This window comes from Varanus komodoensis, unplaced genomic scaffold, assembly GCF_004798865.1.
Source record: "Varanus komodoensis strain SLA01 unplaced genomic scaffold, ASM479886v1 scaffold111, whole genome shotgun sequence".
In the NCBI taxonomy this organism is placed as follows: Eukaryota; Metazoa; Chordata; class Lepidosauria; order Squamata; family Varanidae; genus Varanus; species Varanus komodoensis.
This window is the reverse complement of record NW_025335321.1, coordinates 255,436-279,582: the sequence shown is the minus strand read 5'-3', so window position 1 is coordinate 279,582 and position 24,147 is coordinate 255,436. Positions and strand designations below refer to the sequence as shown.

The window sequence follows — 24,147 nt, the reverse complement described above, 5'->3', positions numbered from 1 at the left end:
ATCCTTTTGCGCACTAAATCAATAGCTCCCAAAGCAGTATTTTTAGGTTTTAGAGATATGGTTCTTTTTGTGTGGTGTTTCAGCAATACAGAGGATTTCCTCTGATAAACTAGATTGTTTAATATTCAATTAATCAGTTGCTGTACAGTCAAAGCCCAGAGGAAAACATACTTAATGAAAGTAAATTCAATAAAAGCAAAGAAAAGCACATTAAAAGAACTGTTTTAAAAGCACCAGCAACAATTTAAAATATGTTAAGAAAAAGAATTAACTAAGATGGTAGAACATGGAGAAAGGTGATTCTAAAATGCAGTATTAGGCGTATCATTAAAAATAAAGCAAGCAGCAGCTGCAAACTCTTGTAAAAGAAAGAAAGGTCTGATCCTGGCAATCAAAGGTCAACAAACCAGGCTCAGGAGAGCATGCCCCAGTTTTGCAGCCCTGCACAGAAAAGGCGCGCTCACGGGGAGCACTGCGCTGGAAGGCAACGCGCAGCCGGGGCGCGGATCCAGATCGCAGGCTGTGGGCGGGGGGATCAGGGCAGGGAGTGGAGCTGAGCTCCTCCAGCTTCTGTGATCCCAAAGCAGGAAGAACCTTTTTACAGACGCGCTCTCAGGACCAGTGTTTTGCCAAAGCTGAGCAGCTCATCAACAGCGCACCAGACAAAGTCAAGCAAACTGAAAGGGCGGGCAGCTGCCGCAACCTCAGTGTTCGTCATTGCTGAATTTATTTTAGGAAATCACCCAGTTAGGGCAGAAGTTTGAAAGACTGGTACACAGAGAAAATCAAACTGACAAAGGAACAACACAGGGAAAATGTCATTCCTAAAAAGAAAAAGCAAATGTTATTCTGAGAGTAGAGAAACAAAGGAGATAAAAAAGGCACAAAGAAGGTGCCAGATCCTGGTAGAGAGGAGAAACTATTACATTAGAGTGTATCCTCTGGTCACACTTACTCAGCATATACACACACTGAACCAACACAGAATGCTCTTACCATTAAGATGCTTCTGCTATCCAAAATCTGCCCTCTTGTAACTTAAGCCCCTTTGATCTCAGATACCTGCAGAGAACCCTTCTGTGCAACAGTCCTGCAGGGGCTGGGATGGTCCCCCCTCCCTGGCAGAAGATACCCAGTTCCTCACATTGTGCTGGCCGCCTGTGCTGCCCTCCTCTGAATGCCCTCCAGTTTACCTACATTCTTCACAGAACATGGGCACTGCACTCTTGACAGACAAAGCAGGACGCTGTGGAGCCACAGCTTTGGCTTCGGCTCTTGACTTGGGGGCCGTGACTCAATGGATGCAGCGGAAGACACGGCCCCTGTGCACTCCCACTGCTAACACCGGATCGGCAGCAGTCCCAAGATCTGCTTCACACCAAGGCAGGCATCTCCCCTGCTTACCTGTGCCTTTGATTCTGCAACCCTGCTTTAGAAATTAATAGCATTCATCCATTTCTGTTAGTTTTCACTGTGCTCATTTCAGCCCTTTGGTCAAGGTCCTACTGAGTGCATTTCCTGCCATCTTAAGCATCAAATTCCATCCCTGCAGATTTGGTAAGGGCTGCCACCAGTCCTCCACCTAAATCCCTGACGAAAATGATGAAGCATGCGGGTCCAGCTGCAGCACCCAACTCGGTACCACCCTCCACTCTGAGGAGCGACCAGGGACGGGGGCAGCAGCTGCTCTCCTCCTCCTCCTGCCAATTGGATCAGGACAAAGCCTTCTTAAATAAAAGTCTTTATTGTGCTACACCTGACAAACTATTTAATTGTTTTATTGTTCTATTGTTTTATAGGTTATTCTGTTTGTTTATATGTTTTAACTTTTCCTAGCTGTGCAGAGAGCCTTAGGCTACTGGGCATTATAAAAATGAAATAAATAAACTAGGCACTCTTTGTAATACCACAGAAGAGTATCACACAAAACAACCACAAAAGAGGCAAGTGAAGCCAGAATAGTGTCCATTAGAGAAATGCAGCTTAATGATAAAAAGTTGATTCAAAGCTGGCTTCCCCTCCTCCCTTCCAAACTGAAGAGAGCTAAGCTTGCCTGCAAGGCAGATCCTGCTGCATCATGGCCAGGAGCATCTGGCACTTTTCAGCGAGTCACCCTTTTAAACTGGTACATTATGATCAAGCTTAAACTCTTGGGGCCACCCCTGTTCCACATCAGCACGCTCATTAAGTTTCCCACAGAAGTTGATGAGTCTGGCCTGGTTGATCTCTGGTTCTCTGGTCCTGGCATTTCAGTTGCAGGCTCTGGCCCCTCCCTCTGCCATGGGTGCACTTTACATGCGCCTTTGACTTCACCTAAGGAAATGTTCACCTAGCCCACATTTAAGCACCCCAAACATTCTGGAAGATTCTGTTGGGTGCTTTGCAGAAACCAAGAGAAATTATGTCCACAGTACTTCCACAATCTACTATTTTAGTAACCTAATTTAAAAAGGAAGGAAGGAAGGAAGGAAGGAAGGAAGGACGGACAGAAGGACGGAAGAACAGAAGGATGAAATGAGTCTGGCAGGGATTATACTTGACAGATCCTTGCTTGCTTTGCGTTATCACTGCATGCTCAAAAATGCTTACACACTGACTCCTTTCTAGTCTGTTCTAGGATCTTCCCTGGCTTAGCGGTTAAGCCGAGGCTAAAATCCCCGCCCTCCCTACCGCACCTTACTCCAGGGATGTGCACTAATGATGCCCTTTTTTGTAGCAGAGGTCCACTGTGAACTGGGGGCGGGGGGCAAGCAGTCCTACCTCCCAGCCACCACAGCTTGAATTGAGAAACTTCCCCAATGCTGTAAGAGCATCAGCTTTGAGACGCTTCCGGTGTTGATTCCTCTAAATGTGTGCAGCTCCTTCATTTCAGGAGCTTCATCTCCTTCATCTCCTTCCTCTAAATGAGCTTTGCTCCTGCATCGCAGGCACCTCAACTGGCATCACACGTTCCGTGCAAACTGCACCTGTCCCCTTACTCTGAATTTTATTTATCTATTTTATTTATTTATTAAAACATTTTTATGCTGCCCCATTCGCCGAAGCCTGAGTGGGTGCTGTGTCTGTGCTCAGCTAACCCAAATGGCCCATCCTTGGCAGCGCCATTTCTGGATGGCTTGGGTGTGTGTGGATCATGGGTCCCCCAGTGACATGTTTGAAGGAGCTGGGGCATGAATGGGTGTGTGTCGATGTCACAGGCTGAACTGCACGTTGTTGGGGATTCACGGACAGCGTGTGCACCCAAAATGCCTCCCCAGCAACACATGGTAAGAGTCAAATGCTGCAAGGGCACCAAGGTCAGAGTTGCCCTCTCCTGCCCCCCTGCCCGAGGGGCAGCCCATGATCTGATAAAGGGGCTGCACAGGATGAGATTGGGGCGTGGCTTTCTTTGTCCAAAGGTTCTGGGGGATGCAGGTACGTACATCACGTGTGGTTAGGTCTTGAGGAAAGCAGTGCGTCAAGTATGCATGTGCTGCTCAGAAATGACACAGCACATGTGAAATGCACCCCTTAGGACAAAGTAGTACCAGAGGAGCACCCCCCCCCCCGCCCAGTAAGGGGAAGCAACAATGGAGCCCTTCATAAAATTAAAGGCCACCTGAATTTACTGATAAGCTTGATCATTCTGCTTGCAGCATTAAAGCAAGGACCCCTGCCTTGCCCTGAGCCAGGAAGGACCAGAAAGCAATATCCTGATGCTATCAATATTTGCAAGCAGCCTAATCCATGTCCAGAGTCTGGGTGCTGGGAGGGAAGTCTGAAGCAGGAGGTTTTCTGCAATGTTCTGGGCGTTAACATTTGTAGGAGCAAAGTGAATTGAGGAGAGACCGAGCTGCGGGGAGTTTTTCTGAAGCAGTCCCTGTTATTTGCCACTGGGCTGCATTATCACTAGTCAGAAAGATAAAGAAATTAGAAGTTCTGCCACAGGTAGGCGAGGAGAAAACTGCCTCCTAATCCACGATGAAGTGCCAAAAACGTTTTCATCACTGATGCAGAAAAGGTAAGGAAAGGCAAAGCACCCACTATTGAAACAGACGGGAACCTGCTAAGGCAAAGACTCGCAGGACACACGCCCATGACGTGACAGTGGTCTTGGAGCTGGTGGAAATTCCCCCCACCCGCACCACCCCCACAGGCAGCCCCGCCAGGAGGCACCCAGTCGCAGAAGGGCCCCTCCCCATGCAAAGGGCCGTCCCGTCAGGCCTGGCGAAGTGGGGGCGGCACACTACCTGTTGGAGCCACAGCGGCAGTGAAACTGAATTGAGGCTGGCGCTCAGGAGCGTGACGGTGCATGTAGGGATGCCACACATCTCTCAAGAGGCACTTTAATTATTAAGCTCATAGTCAGAAGAAACAGAACCAGTCATTACAGCTCCTTTTTATTCTGCAAAGCATTTTTGTTTTTTAATGGGGATGACAAACACCAGCAAGCCCCAGGTCTCTAAAACTCAACTGAGATGCATTGGAGTGTATTTATTACTTTATTCTTCACCAAAGAAGTGGTTTTTGTTTAATGGTGAAACGAGATTAATGTAGGAGAAACACACACTTTAAAACACACAAGTCAATCAAACCAGAGACATTTTGTTCCTTGTTAAATAACTATAACATACAGCAAAAATAAGCATTTGTGATAGTAACAGTACTTTTCATGCCCTCTTCACATATGAATAAATCTGTTCTTTTAAAAAGCATTTTTGCCATTGCTCTTTGCCAAGCCTGGAAGCTGTCTCTTCTCAAACAGTTTTAAATTTTAAAAGCAAGATGGCTCAATATTCAAACGGCCACCCAAATCTGCCGTTACAAGTGACTCCAACAGCCAATACACAGGTAAAAATCCTTATTCTAAAGCAGCTTTCAAAAACCTTCTGTTAAAAAGCGAACCGAGAGCTTCTCCCTAGACACCGAGCCCATGAGCCCCACAACTGCCTGGGCACACAAGACACATTCGCACCGCAGTGAGAGAACCAAATGAGCTAGCTCAGCACCTGTCCTCCTGCTGCTCCGCACCTCAACTCGGTTCTGCACTACCAGTTCCAAAAGGTGCCTCTCACTGGAACCACAAGCAGAAAAGGGCCAAGCACTGGGATGCTCCCTTGCCCCACAGCAACACAACCACCTGGTTCCCACAGAAGAGCAGTTGAATGCCACGACCGGGCTGCAGCGCGAGGGACTCGACTGCCACACAGAGAACTGGCGCACGATGGACGCGGCAAAGGCAGCACCCGCCTGGCCGAGCCAGTCCGGCAGCCCCTCGGCGAAGCCCCCGCTTAGGAATCCGCACACAGCCTACCTCCACTCCTTGCACCTTCAGCTTCATGTGGTCCTCTCGGGTGGTCTTCCCATCTTTCCGCTTTTTCCAGCAATATCCATCTTTCCTGTACTTCACCTTCTTCCTGTTGTAAAGGATCATAGAGCCATTCTGGGGCCTGCAAAACAGAAGGGCACTCAGTGACAGTGAGCAAAACTACAGGCTGGTTCAAGCGTGCGCATCTGTGCCTCCAAGCTGATGACCTGACAGTGTGAACCAGTGAAGTCTCTATTGATCCAGCCTGATAGACAGAATGTGCACCTGGCTTGTCGGTGGAGTCTGTGTATGTGGCCAGTCACGGCCTGTAGAGAAATGAGGTGATGAAGGGCCACCGAGAGGCACTAGAGAAAGGCAACATTCTCTGGGTGGGTAAAAGCAATTTCTCACCAGGCGTTTCCTGTTACTGCTGGTTTGTGGTTTTGGTCCTACAAAGATCTGCAGGAATTTATGCATAGAAAATACCAGCTTTCAGCAGAAGTTGCTGCTCCAAGGGCTCAGAGTGGGAGCTGGTTCAGATTTGGCGCAGGCAGCAGAGTGCATGAGCCAGAATGGGCATGGATACACCTGGTGGCCTTGGGCAAGCTACTCTCGTTGAGCCTCAGTCCTCAGCCCCCAGCCTGCAATATGGGCATAACAAACTAGGCTTACCCAACAGAACAACTTCATAGAAACACAGAAACAGAGAAACAGAGGGAGTCAGAAGGGGCCTCCCAGGCCATCCAGTCTGACCCCCGGCTCCGGCCAGCTCCGCTCACGACATGCCCACCATGTGCGTGTCCAGCCTATCCTTGAACACCCGCACCAAAGGGGCCAACCACCAGTGAAAGAGATCAGAGTGTGGGTGACTTCTGTGTCCCTCATAAAGCTCAAACCATCTTGCGTGTGGCGAGTGCCTTCCGTCTGTGCAGGGTGGCAGGAAGGAGATGCCTGTGGATTTAAAAGGCAGACTTAGAAAATCCGACTGCCCCTCCTCCCTGCAAGTCTCGCTTCCCCTCAGCAGCACCTGCAAAAGGGTCTCACCTTTGTCACCTGTGCACAGGAACATCCACAGGGGCAGGGGCAGGGGCAGCTGCCTCCCTCCCCCACTTGCCACTGGCTTGTTCATTCACCTGTTTGCAGCTGGGGAAGGGAGGAGGGGCTGGCCGGGGCAGGTGAGCAGCCCCTCGGCACTCTGCAAGCCTGATTTCGGGTCCCCGCGCAAGGGGGCATGCAGTTGCTCTGGATGCGGCCTGCCTCTTGGAGTGGGGGAGCTGAGCACGTCCTCATCAGACCTTTTCCAGCACCACCAGGAGGACTGGGCAGGCCCTTGCAATCGAAAGGCTTCATGCACCAAGTTTATCCTTTCCTTGCAAGGCAATTTTCCCTGTGGAGGAAAAGGGACGCAAGAAGCAGCTGGAAAATGCACAAGGGTGGCATGCGGAATGTTACTTGGACTGGAAACTCAGAGATCTCCCATCTGCCACAGGGCAGGTAGCTGAAAGGTGCCTCGCCTGCGCCAACTCCCCCCCCCCCCCGGTCTGACCACTCCGTGACTGTGCGGGGCATTCAGGTGCACACTTGCCTTCGACGGGAGGGACGACAGCCTGTTGCCCCCACGCTCTGCTCTTGGCCTGGGGTGGCAGCGTGTGTCTGTGCGGGTGCCGACTGGCGGGCAGCGGAGAGCAGCTGGCTTGAAGGCCTGCACAAATTCTACCTTTGGAGAAGAATTGCAGGCCCCATCTTTTAACCCCTTCCCTACAATGAGATTAACAAGTCAGCACAACTGGGTGAGCAGTGAAGCAGCCCGTGCAAAAGGCTTCCTCCTCTCTCCACAATTCGAAGGGTTCACTGCCTGCACACAGCTCCGTCTCCGTGCCGCCCTCACCATTTCCTTGCAGTTGTTCTGCTCCACCTCCATCCACCCCAAAAAGCACCTGAACACCTTTTTTCCTTGAAAATGTACTTTTGGACATCTCTGAATATCGTTAGGCATCATGAAGCCATTGCCCAAGAATAGCTGCCACTGTCTGTTCAGTCCATGGTTTTATTCCACCCACCACCCAGTCCCTTCCTCACATGGTGAACTGATGCAATGGAAACACCAGCCCCGTGGGGTGGGGGTGGGGGTGGGGGTGGGGGTGGGGACCGTGGCTAGAATCTCCTGAGAAGAGGTCGTGCATCATTCTCAGGCAGCAGCCATAGAGATGGCTGCAAAAATTTATAGAAGTACATTAGTCACAGTAATTTGGCTTTGGAACACCAAGAACAGAAAGAAATACCACAACATTAGCAGCAGTTGCAGCAATAAACAACTTCTGGGGAAAAAGCTGGAGTTGGCAGCATCTGAGCATATAAATCTCTGGAAGTCAGCGAAGTGAAGCACGGAAGATGGGGGTGAAAGGAAGGCACCCCGAAACACATGCACAGCACACACTTGGCCCCAGAATTGATTAGAAAAATTCCCCATGCCTGGAGACAGTCAGTTATTCCTGGGAGTCAAAGCAAGGTCCCTCAAGGCATGGCTGCCCTTCATGCACAGCTTTCCCATCTTTTGGGCAAACAGGTTTTGCATGTTCCTGCAGCATGTCCAAAACCTGCTTGGCGGGGCTCACAATTGGCTTGGGGGAGACCTCCTCTCCTCTGAGTGCGCAGAAGTTAAGAGCTGCAGGCAGGTGTGGGGGGACACCGTCCTGGGGGCAGGGAAAAGCCCCTCAGCACTTGAGTGAGGGTTTTGCATGGCACACTCCCTCATGCCTTTTACTCTCCGCGGCAACTTTGCACTGGCCAATTCATTATTTAGGCTGTTTTTTCTTTCCTGAAGAATTTTTAAAATGGGCTTCCTTTATTATATTTCTCACCCTTCTTTTTCCTCCAAGGAATCCAAGGCAGCTGGTGAAAACCTCTCCACTTCATCCTCACAGTGCCCTGTGCTGCAGGGGAGGCCCAGCGTCACCCAGAGCCTCAAGGCCAAGTCTAGAGCGGTTCCCGAGGATCTGGGCGCAGTCCCCACCACCAGCTGGGCCTGTGATACCCTCGGAAAGCCAGCTTCAGCGTGGCACCCGATTGCTGCGAGAGGGCCAGGCCACGCTGCCCTCTGTTCCCCCGGCCGGGCGGCTTGCACCCCACTCCGGCTGCTACAGAAAGAGTGCCCGACACCCGGAAGCGGCATGCCTGCGCCCAGCCCTGCTCCCCACCGGTGCCTGGCACGAACTCAGCAGTGCTGCTCAGCCCCGAACAGAGGAGAGCTCACCCAGCCCAGCAGCCGGCTGGGCCCCGGCCAGAGGCCCCCCACCGCGAAAGGGGCCCCTGCAGGGCCACGCTGCCAGCCTGAACCGGAGTGGGGCTGCACTCCTCTCACGAGCCGGGCTGCCCGTCTGTCCCTCAGCCCCTCGGAAGGATGCCGCCACGCACTCATGCCAGGGCTTTGCTTGATACTCAAGGGGAGCCTCATCAGTGAGGACGGAATCAGCAAGAAGAAAGGGATGCTCTCGGGCAAGCTGAGCCTGAAAAGGGGCTTCTCGCCCCAGGGCTGGCGGAGCCATGCTGGGAGCTGCAGGCCTGTTTGCCACCTGAACTTCCCTAGGAACGTGCCCCAAGACACGTATGCCAGGGCTTCACACAGGGCAGCTCGGGGGGGGGGGGGGGCCCGAAATTCTAATCCATGGGCAGGAACTTCTGTGTGCTGCAGACTCCTCGGTCAGCTGCTATGCAGGGAAAGGCCCACCGCCTTTGCATCCGAAGGAGCAGCTAAACGGCTCGCCTGCGGCAGGTGTGCTGTTCTCTCCGTGCAGCAGCTGCACTCCAGAGCACTGGGCCTCGATGGCATGCGCAGACCCCACGTAAGAGCCCCGACAACCCAGCCAGGTCCCCTCAGCAGGCCGTCTCCTACAGTCTCGTTTTCTTGTGAGCCCTGATCCCAGTTCGCTATTGCAACTGCTGGCCAGCACGCATTCACTCACCCCACCTGCTGCACCCGTACTGGACCACAGAAGCCTTCGTGGGCCTGCCCACCCCAGGGCAGCCTTTCCTGTGCAGGCATCAGCCAAGGGAGGAGAAGCCTCAAAACAGCCACATTAACAGAGCACTATTGCGCCCATGTGGCTGTACGATTTGGCCAGAGTCCTGCCGCATCAGCGGCATGTGGAAGCTGGAACCGGGACAAAGACTAAGCCGTGGAATAATGGAGGCATTTCGTGCAGGCTCTCAAGGGCAGCTGACGGGCTAGCAGCGTGCGTTTGCCAGATGACGGCCACTGCCTGGGCATCCCCTTCAGAAGGGACTTCACTGAGGCCTTCCACGCCTGAGTACATGAGCCTTTCCCCACATTCCCACCGGGGGGGCACCATTTATAGTGAGGGCAACCAGAGGCCAGATGGGGGAGACTGAAAGGCTAACAGCCCCTCTCACTGCTCAGGCCTTCACTACAAGTTTCGCTGGGCCAGCCACTTTCCTGGAGTGTGGCGCCTGTTGCTGCTTGGCTCTGCTGCTCCGGAGCACCCTCTGCCACCGCTGGGAGCTCGCTGTCAGTTCACATGCTGGTGGGTTGCCCATTCCAGAATGGCTGCAGGGGCTGTGCTCCGGTGAGACACGGCGAGCCCTCTGGCCAGACGACCTGCCTGCTCAGGCGTCCTTCCTTTCTAAGGAGAGCGGTTGCAGATACTGATCCGACCTCCAATTTCAATAGCTGCACTTCAGGTCTGTGTAAGCCTGCCCCCCACCCCCAAAGAAGTCCGGTTCTTTCATGTTGTCATAGCAAATGAGGGCCAAATCCAACCTGATATTAATTCTTCCTACAGATTTATCTCTAGCTGGAAGGAGGGAGATGAAGAAGGAGAGAAAATAGGAGGTTGAGAAAATCCGTCGCCTGCCCCGCTTATCTCTCTTAAACACAAGCACGGCCAGAGTAACATACGGACGGCTACGCCAAGGTGGAGAGGATCAAGATCAGGCAGAATCTTCCACACAAACGCCTCGTTGCAAAAAAAGAAAAATTACACTGCAGGCCCCCACCCCTCAGAACCAACCAGCCAAAAGGGTTAGCCCGTAAACTTTTTCTTGGGGATCTCATCAAATTTAGACTGGACATTCAATATTTAGGGAACTGGTGAGAAACTCCTACTTTTCAGAGCTGCCTTTTTGCCAGGTGTGTTGTTGTTTATGCAATAACCTAAGGAGAGCCACTGATCCTGGCTCAGAAATAGGCAGCTCCATCTAGTCTGGTTTTCATGTTCAAAGGGGATATAAAAAGACCCCTGCTACACCAGACTACAGCCCATCTTGTCCAGCAGGTGTCCACGGGAAACCCGCAAGTAGGACAGGAATGGAACAGCACCCACACACCCATGTTCCTCAGCAACTGAGGTGCCTTGGTTGCTGCCTTGGTTGCTGGAGGCAGCAGGTTCTCATCAGGACTAGCAGCCACTGGTAGCCATCTCCCCCAGCATCCTCTGCAACCAGCAGCGACTGCCACTGAACATGGAAGTTCCGGGTCGCGGCCGTGGTGCCTGGCCTCTGCGCAGACCTCCCTACTTTGCCTGATGCTTTCTGAGACCCAGCTAGGCCAGTGGCTCCAACATGTGCTGGTGCGAATCCGTATTTCCGGTCATCCATCGGCTCCCAATCCATTGCATTCTGGGGTCATCCTTAGGGATGCTCCCCAAATTCCGCCCATGTGACTTTTTCCCTGGATTTACAGAGTTGTCCATTGCTAACCAGCCCTCTGTGCAGGCACGTGATGCTGACACTTTGAGCTTGCTTTGCCCCACGCATGCCACCAATGTGCACACAAGATCCCATCAAGATCCTTCTCTGTCCTGCGATCTTTGAGGCAAAGCTCACATGCACCATGAGGCAGATGTCAGAATGCTCCAGGGACGTCTGGAAGACGGTGCAGCCGGAAGCAGCCAGGAGACCATGTGCAGCCTCCATGCCATGGACTTGCCTTTACAGCATTCATCATTACAGCACCCCCCTCCTCCCCCAGGGATGGACGCAAGGGCCCACAGGCCAGCAGTGAGGGGCGGGGTGGCCGCCCCTGCCTCACTCTCTCCGGCCCGCGCGCTGGAGGTGCCACAGAAGGAGAGCGGCGGGTGCCATGGCCTCCATGCCCTGCAGCTCCCGCAAGCCATTTCTTCTCATGGTTTCAGTATTTCTGGAGATGTTGCAACTTCCCCCAGGAAATTTCTGGGGATGACCCAAGGCCAGGCCCTCCAGCTGAGGTGCCCCCAGCCCCACACCTCCTGCTGCCCTTCGGGTCCTCCAGGCTCCAGGGCAGGCGCGGCGGGGGGACGCTGAGGGCCCGCCTCCAGGGGGGCTGCAGACGAGGCCTCCGGCACTGCGCCTGCCGTTCACAGCCTCCCACGGTGGCCCACCCGAGGGGGAGCAGCGGCGGGGGTGCCTTGGCCGCTTGCCCCGGCCCCAAGCCTGCGAGCGCGGCTGGAGCCAAGGGGGAGCGCAGGGAGCGGGCGCGGCTGCTGCCGGTGGAGGGAGAGGGCTGCCTGCCGCGGGAAGGCCGTGCCCTCTGCGCCCCGGAGGGGCCCGGCCTGTCCCAGCCATCCTTCCTTGCTGAACTAAGAAGCCTCCAGCGCGGCAGGCTCCTCTGTCATGGCCGGTGCCAGAAAGAAACGGCCTGTACGTTATTGACTCATTCTTACTATTGAATTATTAAATTGTTTATCATTGAATATTAAATGCTCTTTCTCCCTAATGTACCGTTAATAAAAAGGGGGAGGCTGGAGAAACCCCCCATTCCACCTGGTAAGGTTCATTAATCACCTTGAAGACAGGCCAAGAAAGGGAGCAGCTTTGCTTTCACGAGATCACAGCAAAAGGCATTCAGCAGCTCCCGGCCTAGAAAGAAGGTGAATCCAGTCCATTACTGAGTCCCTTCAGGGGCCAGAGCAGAAGTGCAAAGGGGAAGCTGGACAAAATGCGAATGGGCAAAGTGCGTTACTGGAAGCAAAAATTATATCCAGTTAGTACCCTCGTGTCCTTTGAAGGGATACGTGTACCATTACCTTAAAATATGGCAGGAAGGGATACATAAGTGTTATGTCATGCAAGGGAGGAGGCTGGTTCATCATTTGCCCCCCCATAATCCATAAGTGGGAGTGAGGCTCTCCTGGGAACAGGAGGGTAGGACCTGGTGGGGTTCATCGAAACTTGGTAGGATGACAGGCAAGACTGGAATGTGAACACAGAGGGGTATCACCTGTTAAGAAAGGACAGGAAGGGAAAGAGGGGAGGGGCCGTGGCTTTATACGTCAGGGAAGGGATAGGATGCAGTGAGACAGAAGGTGGCGCAGATGGGGATCTGCAGAGGTGAAACAAAAGGGTTTTGATGGGGAGGGACCTGACAGTGGAGGTATGTTGTTCTCCAGGTCAACTTGAGATCCTGGACGAAGTCCTGACAGGCCAGATTCTCAGGATATCTCGGGGGAAGGACACAGTGATTATGGGAGATTTCAGTCTCCCACATATTAGTTGGGAGACTCGCTCGGCAGTGACAGCCAGGTCACGTCGCTTCCTAGAAGCTACAGAGGGAGGGTTTTCCACACAGAGGGTCTGGGAGGTGACGAGGGGGCAAATATCCTTGACTTGGTCTTGACCAACAGGGAGAAGCTGATTGATGGGGTGCAGATTAGGGGAGGTCTGGATGCGAATGATCACTCCATCCTTTGCTTGGAGATCAGGGGAATGGGGATGAGTGGCAGGTCAAGTATTAGAAGCTGGGACTTCACGAAGGCCGACTTTGGTCAATTGAAGGCCAGACTGGGGAAAGTCTCCTGGGATAGGTTACTGGAAGGTAAGCGAGTTGAGGAGGGGTGGATGGCACTCAAAATGGAGGTTTCGGAGGTGCATGTCTTGACGATACCTCTAGTCAGTAAGGTGGGGAGGCGGAGGAGAGCGCCGCCATGGATGCAAAAGGAGGGGGTTAGAGGGATTAGACGAAAGAGGAACCTCCGCAGGAAATGGGTGCAGGGGCAAATAGACAAAAGGGTATACTGGGAGGAGGAGGTCCGTTGCAGAAGGATTCTTCGTAAGGCTAAGGCTGATTACGAGCTGAGACTTGCCAAGAATATCAAGAGCAACAATAAGGGCTTCTATCAACATGTAAATAGCAAGAGGAAGGGGAGACAAGTGGTGGGACCACTAAATAAGGAGGAAGGGGATCCAGTGACTGATATGAGGGAACAGGCACAGATGCTAAATGATTATTTTGCCTCTGTGATCTCCCCAAAGCAGGACAGGGGAGATCTGCATGGGGGATTGGATGAGACTGGGGATTTAGGGGCACATATTAGAGTCAGCCCTCTAGAAATCAATGAGCTCCTCAGGGCACTGGACAATACAAAGGCGCCAGACCCTGACAGGCTATACCCGAGGGTACTTAGGGAGTTGGCTGGGCTACTCTTACATCTGCTGGCCTCCATTTTTGAGGCCTCGTGGAGAACAAGTGAGGTTCCAGAGGATTGGAGGGTGCCATCACTGGTCCCAATCTTCAAAAAGGGTAGTAGAGGGGACATGAGGAATTACAGACCAATTAGACTTATGTCCATTCTAGGAAAGACAATGGAAAGGCTCATAAAAGGGAGAGATCTAGTAACTCGGGATAGGGAAGGGAGGTTGGCGGCCATGCAACACGGCTTCCGCAAAAACAGGTCCTGCCAGACAAACCTTGTGGAATTCTATGACAAGGTTTCGCGATGGCTGGATGGAGGGGATGCAGTGGATGTGGTACGCCTGGATTTCAGCAAGGCCTTTGACAAAGTGCCCCATGATATCCTGGTGGAGAAACTGAGGAGTCTTGGGATACACCAAAGCATTGTCTGGTGGATTAGGGCATGGTTGACTGACCGAAAGCACAGGGTAACCATTAGTGGAGAATCATCTGGGATACACCAAAGCACTGTCCGGTGGATTAGGGCATGGCTGACTGACCGAAAGCAGAGGGTAACCATTAGTGAGGAATCATCGGGATGGCGGCTAGTGACAAGCGTGGTCCCCCAGGGCTCTGTCCTGGGGCCGATCCTGTTTAATCTTTTCATCAATGACATGGAAGAAGGGCCTGCTGATCAGAACAGTCTGCTGATCAAATTCGCAGACGATACTAAAACTGGGGCAGAGACAACAACTGAGGAGCAGGTACTCCAGATCCAGAAGTCAGCAGTGTGATGCAAGTCAAGAGGGCAAATGCCATCCTTGAAGAAGTATTACTACTACTCTCTCTGACTCTGGTGTGACCGCAACTGGGGTACTGTGTTCAGTTCTGAGCTCCACATTACAGGAAGGATATAGGCAGGTTAAAATTGGTGCAGCGTAGGGCCACAAGGATGGTGGCCAGATTGCAGGGAAAGCTGTATGAGGCGAGACTGAGGGAACTGGGTGTTTTCAACCTGGAGGAGACGCAGAGGGGATCTGCTGATGATATGTAGGTACAAGAGGGGGTGTCACACAGAGGTGGGTAGAAACTTGTTTTCCCCTGTGGAGGGGGGCAGGACACATTCCAATGGAGCAAAGCTCAGGGAACCATGGTTCAATTTGGATGCCAGGAAGTACTTAGAATCAAATCATAGAATCACAGAATAGAAGAGTTGGAAGTGGCCCTGAAGGCCATCAAGTCCAACCCCCTGCTGTGGCAGGACACCAGGTTACACCATCCCACTCAGTTGGCTGTCCAGGTTCTTTATAAATGTCTCCAGTGTGGGAGAGCCCCCCACCTCTCCAGGCAGCTGATTCCACTGTCGTATTGCTCTGACAGTGAGGAAGCTTTTCCTGATGTCCAGCCTGAGACAGTTAGGACTCCGAGGGCATGGAATGGGCTTCCACGGGAGGTGGGTGAAGCCCCAATGGTGAGAGTGTTCAAGGCTAGGCTGGACATGCACATGGTGGGCATGTCATGAGTGGCACTGGCTGGAGCCGGAGGTCAGGCTAGATGGCCCACAAGACCCCTTCTGACTCGCTCTGTTTCTATGTTTCTATATTTCTTTATAAGGATTGCTGATAAATAAATAGCTGATGGTACCCTGTAATCTCCTTAGAAAACAATTCCACACGATTCACCAGGTGGGATGGCAAAAGGGATGCCATGAGGCCAAAACCAGTTTAAAACCAGTTTGTGTGTATGGTGCAGATACTCCTCCATGCAGAAAACTCTGAATGCCGAGCGCTCGTGTTCCCTCTTGCAGTATCTGAGAGATCTGGATGCCAATATTAGCAGGGCGATGGCTCAGTGACCACTTGAAATAGAAAGAGGAGCCCCAGACCATATTTAGCAGATGTGTCCTTCCATTCCTACTGTAGTATTAGTGCAGGGAACCCTCTTCAAACCTCAAAAGGCCCCCGATCCTCAGCTGAGGTCCAGACCGGGGGCTTCACCTTTACAGGTAAAAAGAAGGAAAGACTTAACAAACTCGGTACAGATTTAAAATAATGTCCGTTTTGCTCCTCAATCAAAACATAGAGGTGCAGGCCATCCCATAATTTGCTCCCAACAATCAGAAGCCATGAAGGCTTCATTCCTGCCTTTGCAGCCAATGCCCAGGAACATGGAATTGGCGTGGACTCCTCCTCTAGCCACCATCCGGTATCTTTCCATGTTGAGATAGTGCCGAACATTTTAAGGACAAGCTTTAAATGATAACTTTGAATCTTTTTTTATGGCTCTGTGGCATTTAAAAACTGCTCGCTCGTCTCTCCTGGTGCCTGATTTGGAGCCTGGGGGAAGGACACAAAGCACACGCTCAAAGCTGAGGGATCGTTTGTCCCGAGCGTATAGGAAATGCGAGAGGCCCGTCTCCCCAGCTTCGATTTATCACCACAACTGTCGGTGGCATCGGGCATTTCAACAAACGTGTGCCTTCTGAAATGCTCCTGAAATGCCTTACTATACTTTGCCTGTTTTTATTTTTAACTTCTTGTTTTACATTAAATGAGTTTCTGAAAAGGAAGATTGAGCGTTCGACACCATCAGACCAACCCGTGTGTCAGCGTCGTGTGAATGCATTGCAACTCAAAGGCCAGGTGAGTGTCACACTCGGGTCCCCAGCCATGCACCATGGAGGCGGCGTGTGCCACAGGTGCGGACCGCCCTGCCTCGCCCCTCGATCCCTCCCTGCATCGGCTCCGCCTGCCTTCGGTGCTTCGCTCTTGCCACAATCACCTGCTGCAGATCCCCTTGCCGCTTCAGGGTGCCAAGGCTTTCGTTTGCCTCACATTTTCTTAGGGACCCAATCCAAATGGACATATAATGCCTGCAACACACGCGGCGCAGAAGGGCTGTCCTGCGAGACCGGTTCTCCTGTGCGTTGCGCGAGAGCAGCCCGCTGGCCCAATGCCACTGGAGGGGCGCCTCGCCGTGGAGGTGGCGTGGGGGGAGGGGCTGCTGCAGGGAGAGCCCCCTGCTGGGGGTCCGAGGGCCACGTGTGGCGAGGCAGAAGGGGGCTGGAGCAGCCACCGCCAGCTGCTGCTGGGCGGATGTGGCCAGCAATGAGCGCGAGCAGGAGCAGCTGCCGCAGCCGAGGCTGCCTCTGCCGTGACCCTCGATGGCAGCAACATGGAACCCATGCAGAAGGGAGGGCTCTGGACTCAGACAGGGAACGAGCCAGGGTGCAGCATGGAAACCTTCCGACAGGCGCCTGCTTCCCCTCAAGGCCCACCAGGCCAAATGTGCCATGCTTCACCGTGGAGGCCAGGTTCCAACATGACAAGCCACGTCCCCATGGCTCCCACCATGTTTTCTTATGTGTGAACCCCCCCCCCCCTGCACTGCCCGCCTGCCTGAAGGGGCCGCAGCATTCTGCCTGTCAGAAACATCCACCAGACCAGGGCCTTCAGTGTGCAAAGCACTCATCCTTGCCACCGAGTTTTGGCTCTGTAACAATTAGCACAAACTTAGAAAGGGGGAAGCTTGCAGGTGGAAGAAGCTGCAGCCCACGAGCTTGCAACACTGTCCCAGCCTCTCATCTGCGGCTGAGAGAGTGGGAAATCACATCTGAACTGAAGCAGAGAATTTGGTCTATCTCAGGCTACTGCAGAGGAGGGACGCATGAGAATTGCATTCCTGTTTCAAATCATGCAGTCCTGATTTGTTCGGCACTGTGGACATGAATAGGATCAGGGACAACTTCCACATGTTGATGCCTTAGCGGAAGGAGAATGGCATTCGCGTTCTGGAGCAGGAACAAGGCAGAACGAGCTCCAGAACAATCCAGGCAGCCTCACTGCGTTTGGCCACAGCGCGCTCGCCCGCCCCTGCCGCAGCCATCACTGCCTCTGGCAGCACTGTGGCTCAGCAATGGTGGAAGAGTGCCAGGCTCTTGCGCATGGCCTGCACTTCTCTTTTTTCCAGCATAGCTGCCGTTGCCAACTAATGACAGTCCACTGTTATGTCTCAACTGGGACGGACCATGCCAAATTTCAACTAAAGTTGGTGCAAATGAACCTAGTTCAAACCATGGCTTATGACCCCGGATTGCGCAGATAAATTCCAGTCACAACCAAGCGCTGTTCCCAATGCGGAGGCAACAGTGAGCAGTAGCGTGAGGGGCAGCGCGTGCCCCACAACTCTGGGGGTTCCACCACCACCGCTGTGCTCACTGTTGCTTGGAAATTGTCCCCATGGAGAGAGAGATCCATGGGCTGCTGTATTTTAGCCCCCAGCCAGCAAGCCCATTAGCAGTGAAGACCAGCACAGGCTTTTGCTGGGCACCACGAGATCTGGCCACAGGACGCAGGGCTGGGGCTGAGGCAGGTTCCGTGAATTCCAGTCAGGCTCAAGTAAGGTTTTCTAGGGAGAGAGTAATATCAGAAGGAGCTCCAAATGGGGCCAGACGCCATTTAAGCTTCTGGAAGGGTTCTCCATCAAGCAACAGGTTCTAACTGAGCCTTAAATACAGTTTGGATCTCCTTTAGGATGATTGGTTTTGCCTCCCTATTGACTGAGGACTTCTTCATACCAGGGGCTGACTGAAGCACAGTGGACTCTTCATAGCTGGAGCCCTAAGAGGGCAACACAACCTCTCTGCACATAGGAAGATGGTTCCTGGGCCTTCCTAGGAGCACTAGGACTGAAGGGTGTGGAAACCACGTAGCACCCTTCTTGAACTAAGCCCTCTTCCTGAGGCTTTTGCAAAGGATGGCATACAAATATCCTAAATAAATAAATATTAACTTGGAAGCTGCATCCTTTGCGGATGAGAAGCTGAAGTCCCAGAGCCAGATGATACAGTCCTCAGTGGGATCCAAGGCATAGCCTGATTCACCTGAGCCCCAATCCACAGGAAGCCTTGTTTTTCAAGAGCAGAGTGCCCCTGAGCACATGCTGCTGAGGCCCCAATGTAGAGAGGACCATGGTTCTGCAGCTGCTCTCTCTTGAGCAGCATGAAGCGCCTCACTGGCCACTGTAGGGCACCAGATGCTGGAAAAGATGAACACTCCAGCACTTGCCCCAGCGGGCTGCTCTGGAATTCCTTTGCTCACAGTGAAAATTGCCCTGCAGCCTCACCACCACCCTACCACAGCATCGCAAAAAGAAGGAGGTGTGAACAGGATCAGTCCCTGCATGCTGGAGGCCTCTCAAAACTTCTCTTGAGATTGTTAACATAAGAACGAAGAAGAGAATAATTGTCCACATTAACCAGAACTTCCGCATTTCTCCAGTTCAAATCCATCCATTACTCCAGTAAATGGTCCCAACTACAGTTGCAGAAATGCTATTTTGGCCAAGAACGACTTCTCTAGCCAAGGCCATAAATTACAAGCCCTTTTGGTCTAAATGACCATGATTTTCCTCTAATCACATTACTGCACTATTAATAAGGCTGTTTAATGCAACCGGTTTCTTCTAAATTGTCACATAAAAATTTGGTAAATGTCAGGCATATAATTTAATCGGAAACTGTGTTTTACAGCCAAGGCAGCTTAGGGTCTGCAGTAAATATTGCAAAGCTAACAGTGACTCCATGTTTTCTAGAACAAAGGCATAAGGTCATCTGAAACCCTGCTTGGAGAAATTCCTTTTTTCCAAAATCAAATTCTTCCTGCTCCTTTTTGTTATTCCACTCTTCTAATTATTTCCATTGTCTACAGGGAAGGAAACACAGAATACATTGCCCCCTTTGGAATAAAAATGGGAAATTGGCCTGGAAAGGGAGACCTCTCCGAGGGCAGAGAGCATGGGCAGAGAGCACAGCAGCTTTTCCAACAAGTCCAGGCCACTTGCTGAGACCTCACAGACTTCCTACTCCAAGTTCTCAAGAAAATGTCTGAATACCCAAACACAACCACGGCAAACAGAAGAAAGCACTACTCTCAGCGTAAGCAAGGGAGAACAGAAAGGGCTGCTCAGAAGGTGGATCTACTCTTGTCACCCACCGCACCTGCTCCTAGTTTTCGCAGCAGTTCTCACCAGCAGCCCCACAAATCCACATTGGTGCACATTTCTACAAGCTTGCTTGGAGCTGAGTTAAAGGAAAAGAAAGACAGGATCGGATTGGGTGAAACATCCCTTCTCCTTGAAACTCCTGGATCAAGGAATTGTTACAAGATGGGAGATATTTCGCTGCAAGTGAGAAGGATCTTGAAATTGCTGTAGATCACAAGCTGACCATGAGTCAACAATGTGATGTGGCTGCCAAAACAGCAAGTGCTATTTCAGACTGCATTAATAGAAGCACCACTTCCGAATCCCATGAAGTACCAGCTCCCCTCCACTCAGCACTGACTGTGCCCCATTTGGAGGACCTTGTTCAGTTCTGGGCACCACAGTTTAAGTAAGATGCAGACAAGCTGGGAAGGGTTTGGAGGAGGGCGACACAATGATCCAGGAACTGGAGACAAAGCCCTGTGAGGAGAGACGGCAGGAGCTTGGCGTGTTTAGCCTGGAGAAAAGAAGACTGAGGGGAGATAGGATAGCACTCTACAAATACTTGAGAGGCTGTCAATGAAGAGGAAGGGCAGGCTCTCTTCTCGATCATCCCAGAGTGCAGGACATGGGATAACAGGCTCAAGATACAGGAAGTCAGATTCCGGCTAGATTTCCAGGAAGAAATTTCCGGGCTTTCTGGCTAGCTAGATTTCCAGGAAACATTTCCTGGTTCTGAGAGCAGTACGACAATGGAACCTGTGACCCACACTGGAAGCATTCCAGAGGTACCTGGATAGCCATCGGGGAGGGATGGTTTGACCTGGAGTCCCGCACTGAGCAGGGTGCATGGGAGAGCCTTCCTCCAAGTGGCCCTGGCCCTCCAGGTTTCTGAGCTCATGGCCATTCAGGACTTGCGAAATGTGCCACCAGCATCACCCTGCCCACAGCCACACTACCAGCAACGCAGCGCTGATCCAGTTGATCTCTTAGGAATACAAGAGTGCTCAGGACGGGAGAAAAGGGGGTTTTCTGAGGAGCACCAAGCAAGGCTAGAGCGGGGATTTTAATTTGGGTCTCCCATATGCTCAGGCTGCACAGCCTCTCCCATGATGCCTGCACCCTGCAGTCTTTCAGAGACAAGGCGGCGGTGTGGATGGAGTGCTGGAGCAGATCCAGCAGGGCTTTCCTTATGCTCTGAAATGGGGTCAAGAAACCCAGAAATGTCACAGTACCAGCATGGGCACCAGCAGAAATTTTTCTGGGCAGGTGCAGGGGAAGCTGCATAGCAGTTTCTAGATGTAATTCCTGTGCACCGTGTTTCCATATGATGCTGTGCATTTTCCTTTTGTGCGCTTCCCCCGCCCCCAACTTCCCCTTCCATGACATTACGAAGTCCACATGGTGGCCTGGGAACTGAGCAGCCCTAATGCAGGAGGATACCCAGAAGGGATCAGGAATACCCACAAGCATTATTTGGAGAGAGAGATTAAAAGACAAGAAAAAGAGAGGGGAACCCAGTGCATAACCGTGAACAAGTTGTCTCAGTCCTGCATCCTTGTCCTAATCTTGGCGTGCCCTTCACAACAGACAAAGGTGCATTCACAAGAGTTCAACAATACATGAGAAAATGCTGGCCTCTGTGGAGCGGCATGATATGCTGGCTCAGCTCTCCGGCCAGCCCCAAGAGGAAGGCGGGGACAGGTTCCAGCTGGGCCGCCTGCAAGACCTGCGAGCGGCAGGTCCTTTCAGAGCTGCCTTCTCACACCTGCGACCCATCTGCACCCTTCGGAAATGGCACTGCTCCTGCAAGCCATTCCACAGCCCCACCCGCATTTCCCTACAAGACCGCAAAAGGTCCCGCACTGCGCTGCGGAGGCATCAGGCACGGCTCCAGTGCACACGCCTCCACAACACGAGGCTAACGGCACTGCGCATAGTCGCAGCTGCAGCCCTGCTTCCAGCAACTTGGATGCAGTAACAAGGGCTCTACCTGCAACATCCCATGAGTACTTCTTAAGCATATATATGCTTGGAACACACACACACACACACACACACACACCCCAGGCATCCCTGTCTTTGCAGCTGCTAGACGTACTGCCGCCCAAGTTCAGCCAAAGGAAATACCTATGATTGTACCCTTAGAAATCCAAACAAGTTGGACAGGAAATCCAGTCAAGTTTAGTCATGGCTGCAGCATGATGGGAGTTGTAGGCCTTTTTGCCATCTAAACTCACACAGGGTAGCACCTGAAATTGTTTTTATGGGGCTGCAACTCTTAACAGGACAAGCTCCCCCAAAAGGCTGAACCCACCCAGAAGGGTCTACTGCTGTGACTTCTTGCAATGGCCAAAGCACGAACATGGGGAAGAGGCCTAGTTTCTCACAAATGAAAAAGGGAAAGACTGGCTGCTCGCTTGGTATCACATCTTGGGTTCTACAACGGCTGCAGGCTTGCATTTAATATAAATAAATAAATAAATAAATAAATAAATAAAGCAAGCAAGCAAGCAAGCAAGCAAGCAAGCAAGCAAGCAAGCTGGGAATCTGAAGGGTGCGACACGTTCCAGTGGGGCAAAGCTCAAGGAACTGGGTTTCAGGTTGGATGTCAGGGGGTGCTTCCTGATGGCCAACCCCCCAGGCTATGGAACGGGCTTCCAAGGGTAGCGGTGGGGGCCCCATCAGAGGGTGTTCAAGGAAAGGCTGGACAGCCCCACGCTGGGGATTGTAGGAGTGCAGCCAGCTGGAGCCAGAGGCCACACTCGCTGGCCCGGGGCCCCTTCCGACTTGCTGTGCTGCTGTTTCACACACAGCAGGCTTGGCTGTCAGCGCAGGAGCGAGGGAGACGAGTCACACGGGCTGCCAGCCGCCTTACGCTTCGCCCGCTCTCCCTTTCCCTCGGACGCAGCCCCCCCCCCCCCCCCGCTGCCGCTGCCGCTGCCGCTGCCCTTCGAGGATGAGCGCCGCTTCTGCCGTCCCCACATCCGGGCACGCAGAAGCTCCCCGGCCGGCGTTCCCTGGAGGGCCGGTGGGAAGCGGCGCGGGACGCAGGTGGCGAGTGCGCCGCTCCAACAGGCGCCACACGGGCCCGGTGCCACCGCGAGTGCGGCCCGGCTGGCCTGCCGCGGTCCCGCCTTCCCGCTCCTTCCAGGCTGCCCTTTCCCATCTGCAGGGCCGCTGCGCCCAGGGGGGCTTCATGTGCCCCCTCCCATTTCACCGACTCGCCCCCTGGCTGGAGCCACCTGCGCTGCAGGGAACGGGAGGCGCTGGACTCCCGTACTTGGCTCGACTTGTGTCCCGGTCTCGACGGGAAAACGCGCATTTTGAGACCACGGCGCCCGCCGGAGGGCCTCTCCCAGCCGCAGCCTCTCCCGGCACTGCGCTCCCCGCGCGACTCTGCGGACGGTTCAGAGGGACAACCAGGGGGGCCTTCTCCGTCCTGCCCCCCCCCCCCAGTGGCCTGTCAATCGCCAACACTGTAATCTTTTCAGCACAGGGTTAGATGGCCCTTCAAGCTTTGAAAGATATACTTAGTTACCAAACGGGACTATGTGTAGATTTGAATATATTTACGGATTGCTATTAAAAATAAATAAATGGGGGGCTGACCCAGCAGGTCTGATGTTTCTGATGATTGATTTTTTTTAGTTTTTTAATTTGTAGTTTTTTAGTTTTATTTTAGTTTGTAGAATATAATAATAATTTACTTAAAAAAAAGAATACACTTAGTTACCCAGGGGCTTGAGAGTATCACACATCCCATGTGTTTTTCAATTAACAAGGTCATTCTTCACTGTAACTGTTTTTCTTAATTGTTAAAGTTTCTTTTGATGAGATTTTATGGCATTGTGAGGTGTTTTATTGTACTGTATTGCACTGTCAACCACCCAGAAAGCTTCAGCTAGGGGTGGTATAGAAATGAAATGGATGAGGAGCAGCAGCAGCAGCAGCTTGCCCGGAAGCGGACGGGGGCGGCGGAGGGCTCGGGGGCGGCAGGGCTTCCCCGCCGCCTGGCCGGCCTTCCGCTCCGCTCCATCCCGAGCCTGCGCGTCCCGCTAGCAAAGAAGCGCAAAGCAGGGAAGGCCTCCTCACGAGCAGTGCTGGCGCGCTTCTGGGGACACCCCGGAGAAAGCAGCTCCGCCGGCCGGCGTCCCGGGAGGCCCCGCTGCTGGCGCCCGCCCTTCGGCAGCTTCCCCCACGGAGAGGAGGCTTGCAGGGCAGCTGCCGAGGGCCGAGCCGGCTCGGAGGAGCCGGCCGTGCTGCCCCCGCGGCAGGGGCGGCTCTGCGCCACGAGCTCCGCGGAGAGCAGGCGAGAGCGGCGGGCCTTGGCCGCGCGGGCCGGGCGTGCGCAGAGGGTCCTGCGGCCTCCAGGCTGTGCCGTCGCGGCCCCAGGGGCCCAAGCCGCCCGCGGCCTCGGCGGCACGACGCCCCGCTCCCCTCGCCGCCGACCGGCCCCGCGCGCTCGCGCTCGGCCTTGCCCTCCAAGGGGGCG

The 24,147-nt window shown here is 53.1% G+C and overlaps 1 protein-coding gene across 1 annotated transcript in view; it reads right to left on the bottom strand.

Annotated features, from left to right (window-relative positions):
- CAMTA1 (calmodulin binding transcription activator 1) overlaps window positions 1-24,147 on the bottom strand; it is a 698,809-nt gene that overhangs the window by 587,531 nt on the left and 87,131 nt on the right. Inside the window, exon 3 of the mRNA XM_044420870.1 lies at window positions 5,294-5,429. Within this exon, the coding sequence (XP_044276805.1) occupies window positions 5,294-5,429 (136 nt within the window). The remainder of the gene's footprint in view (window positions 1-5,293; window positions 5,430-24,147) is intronic.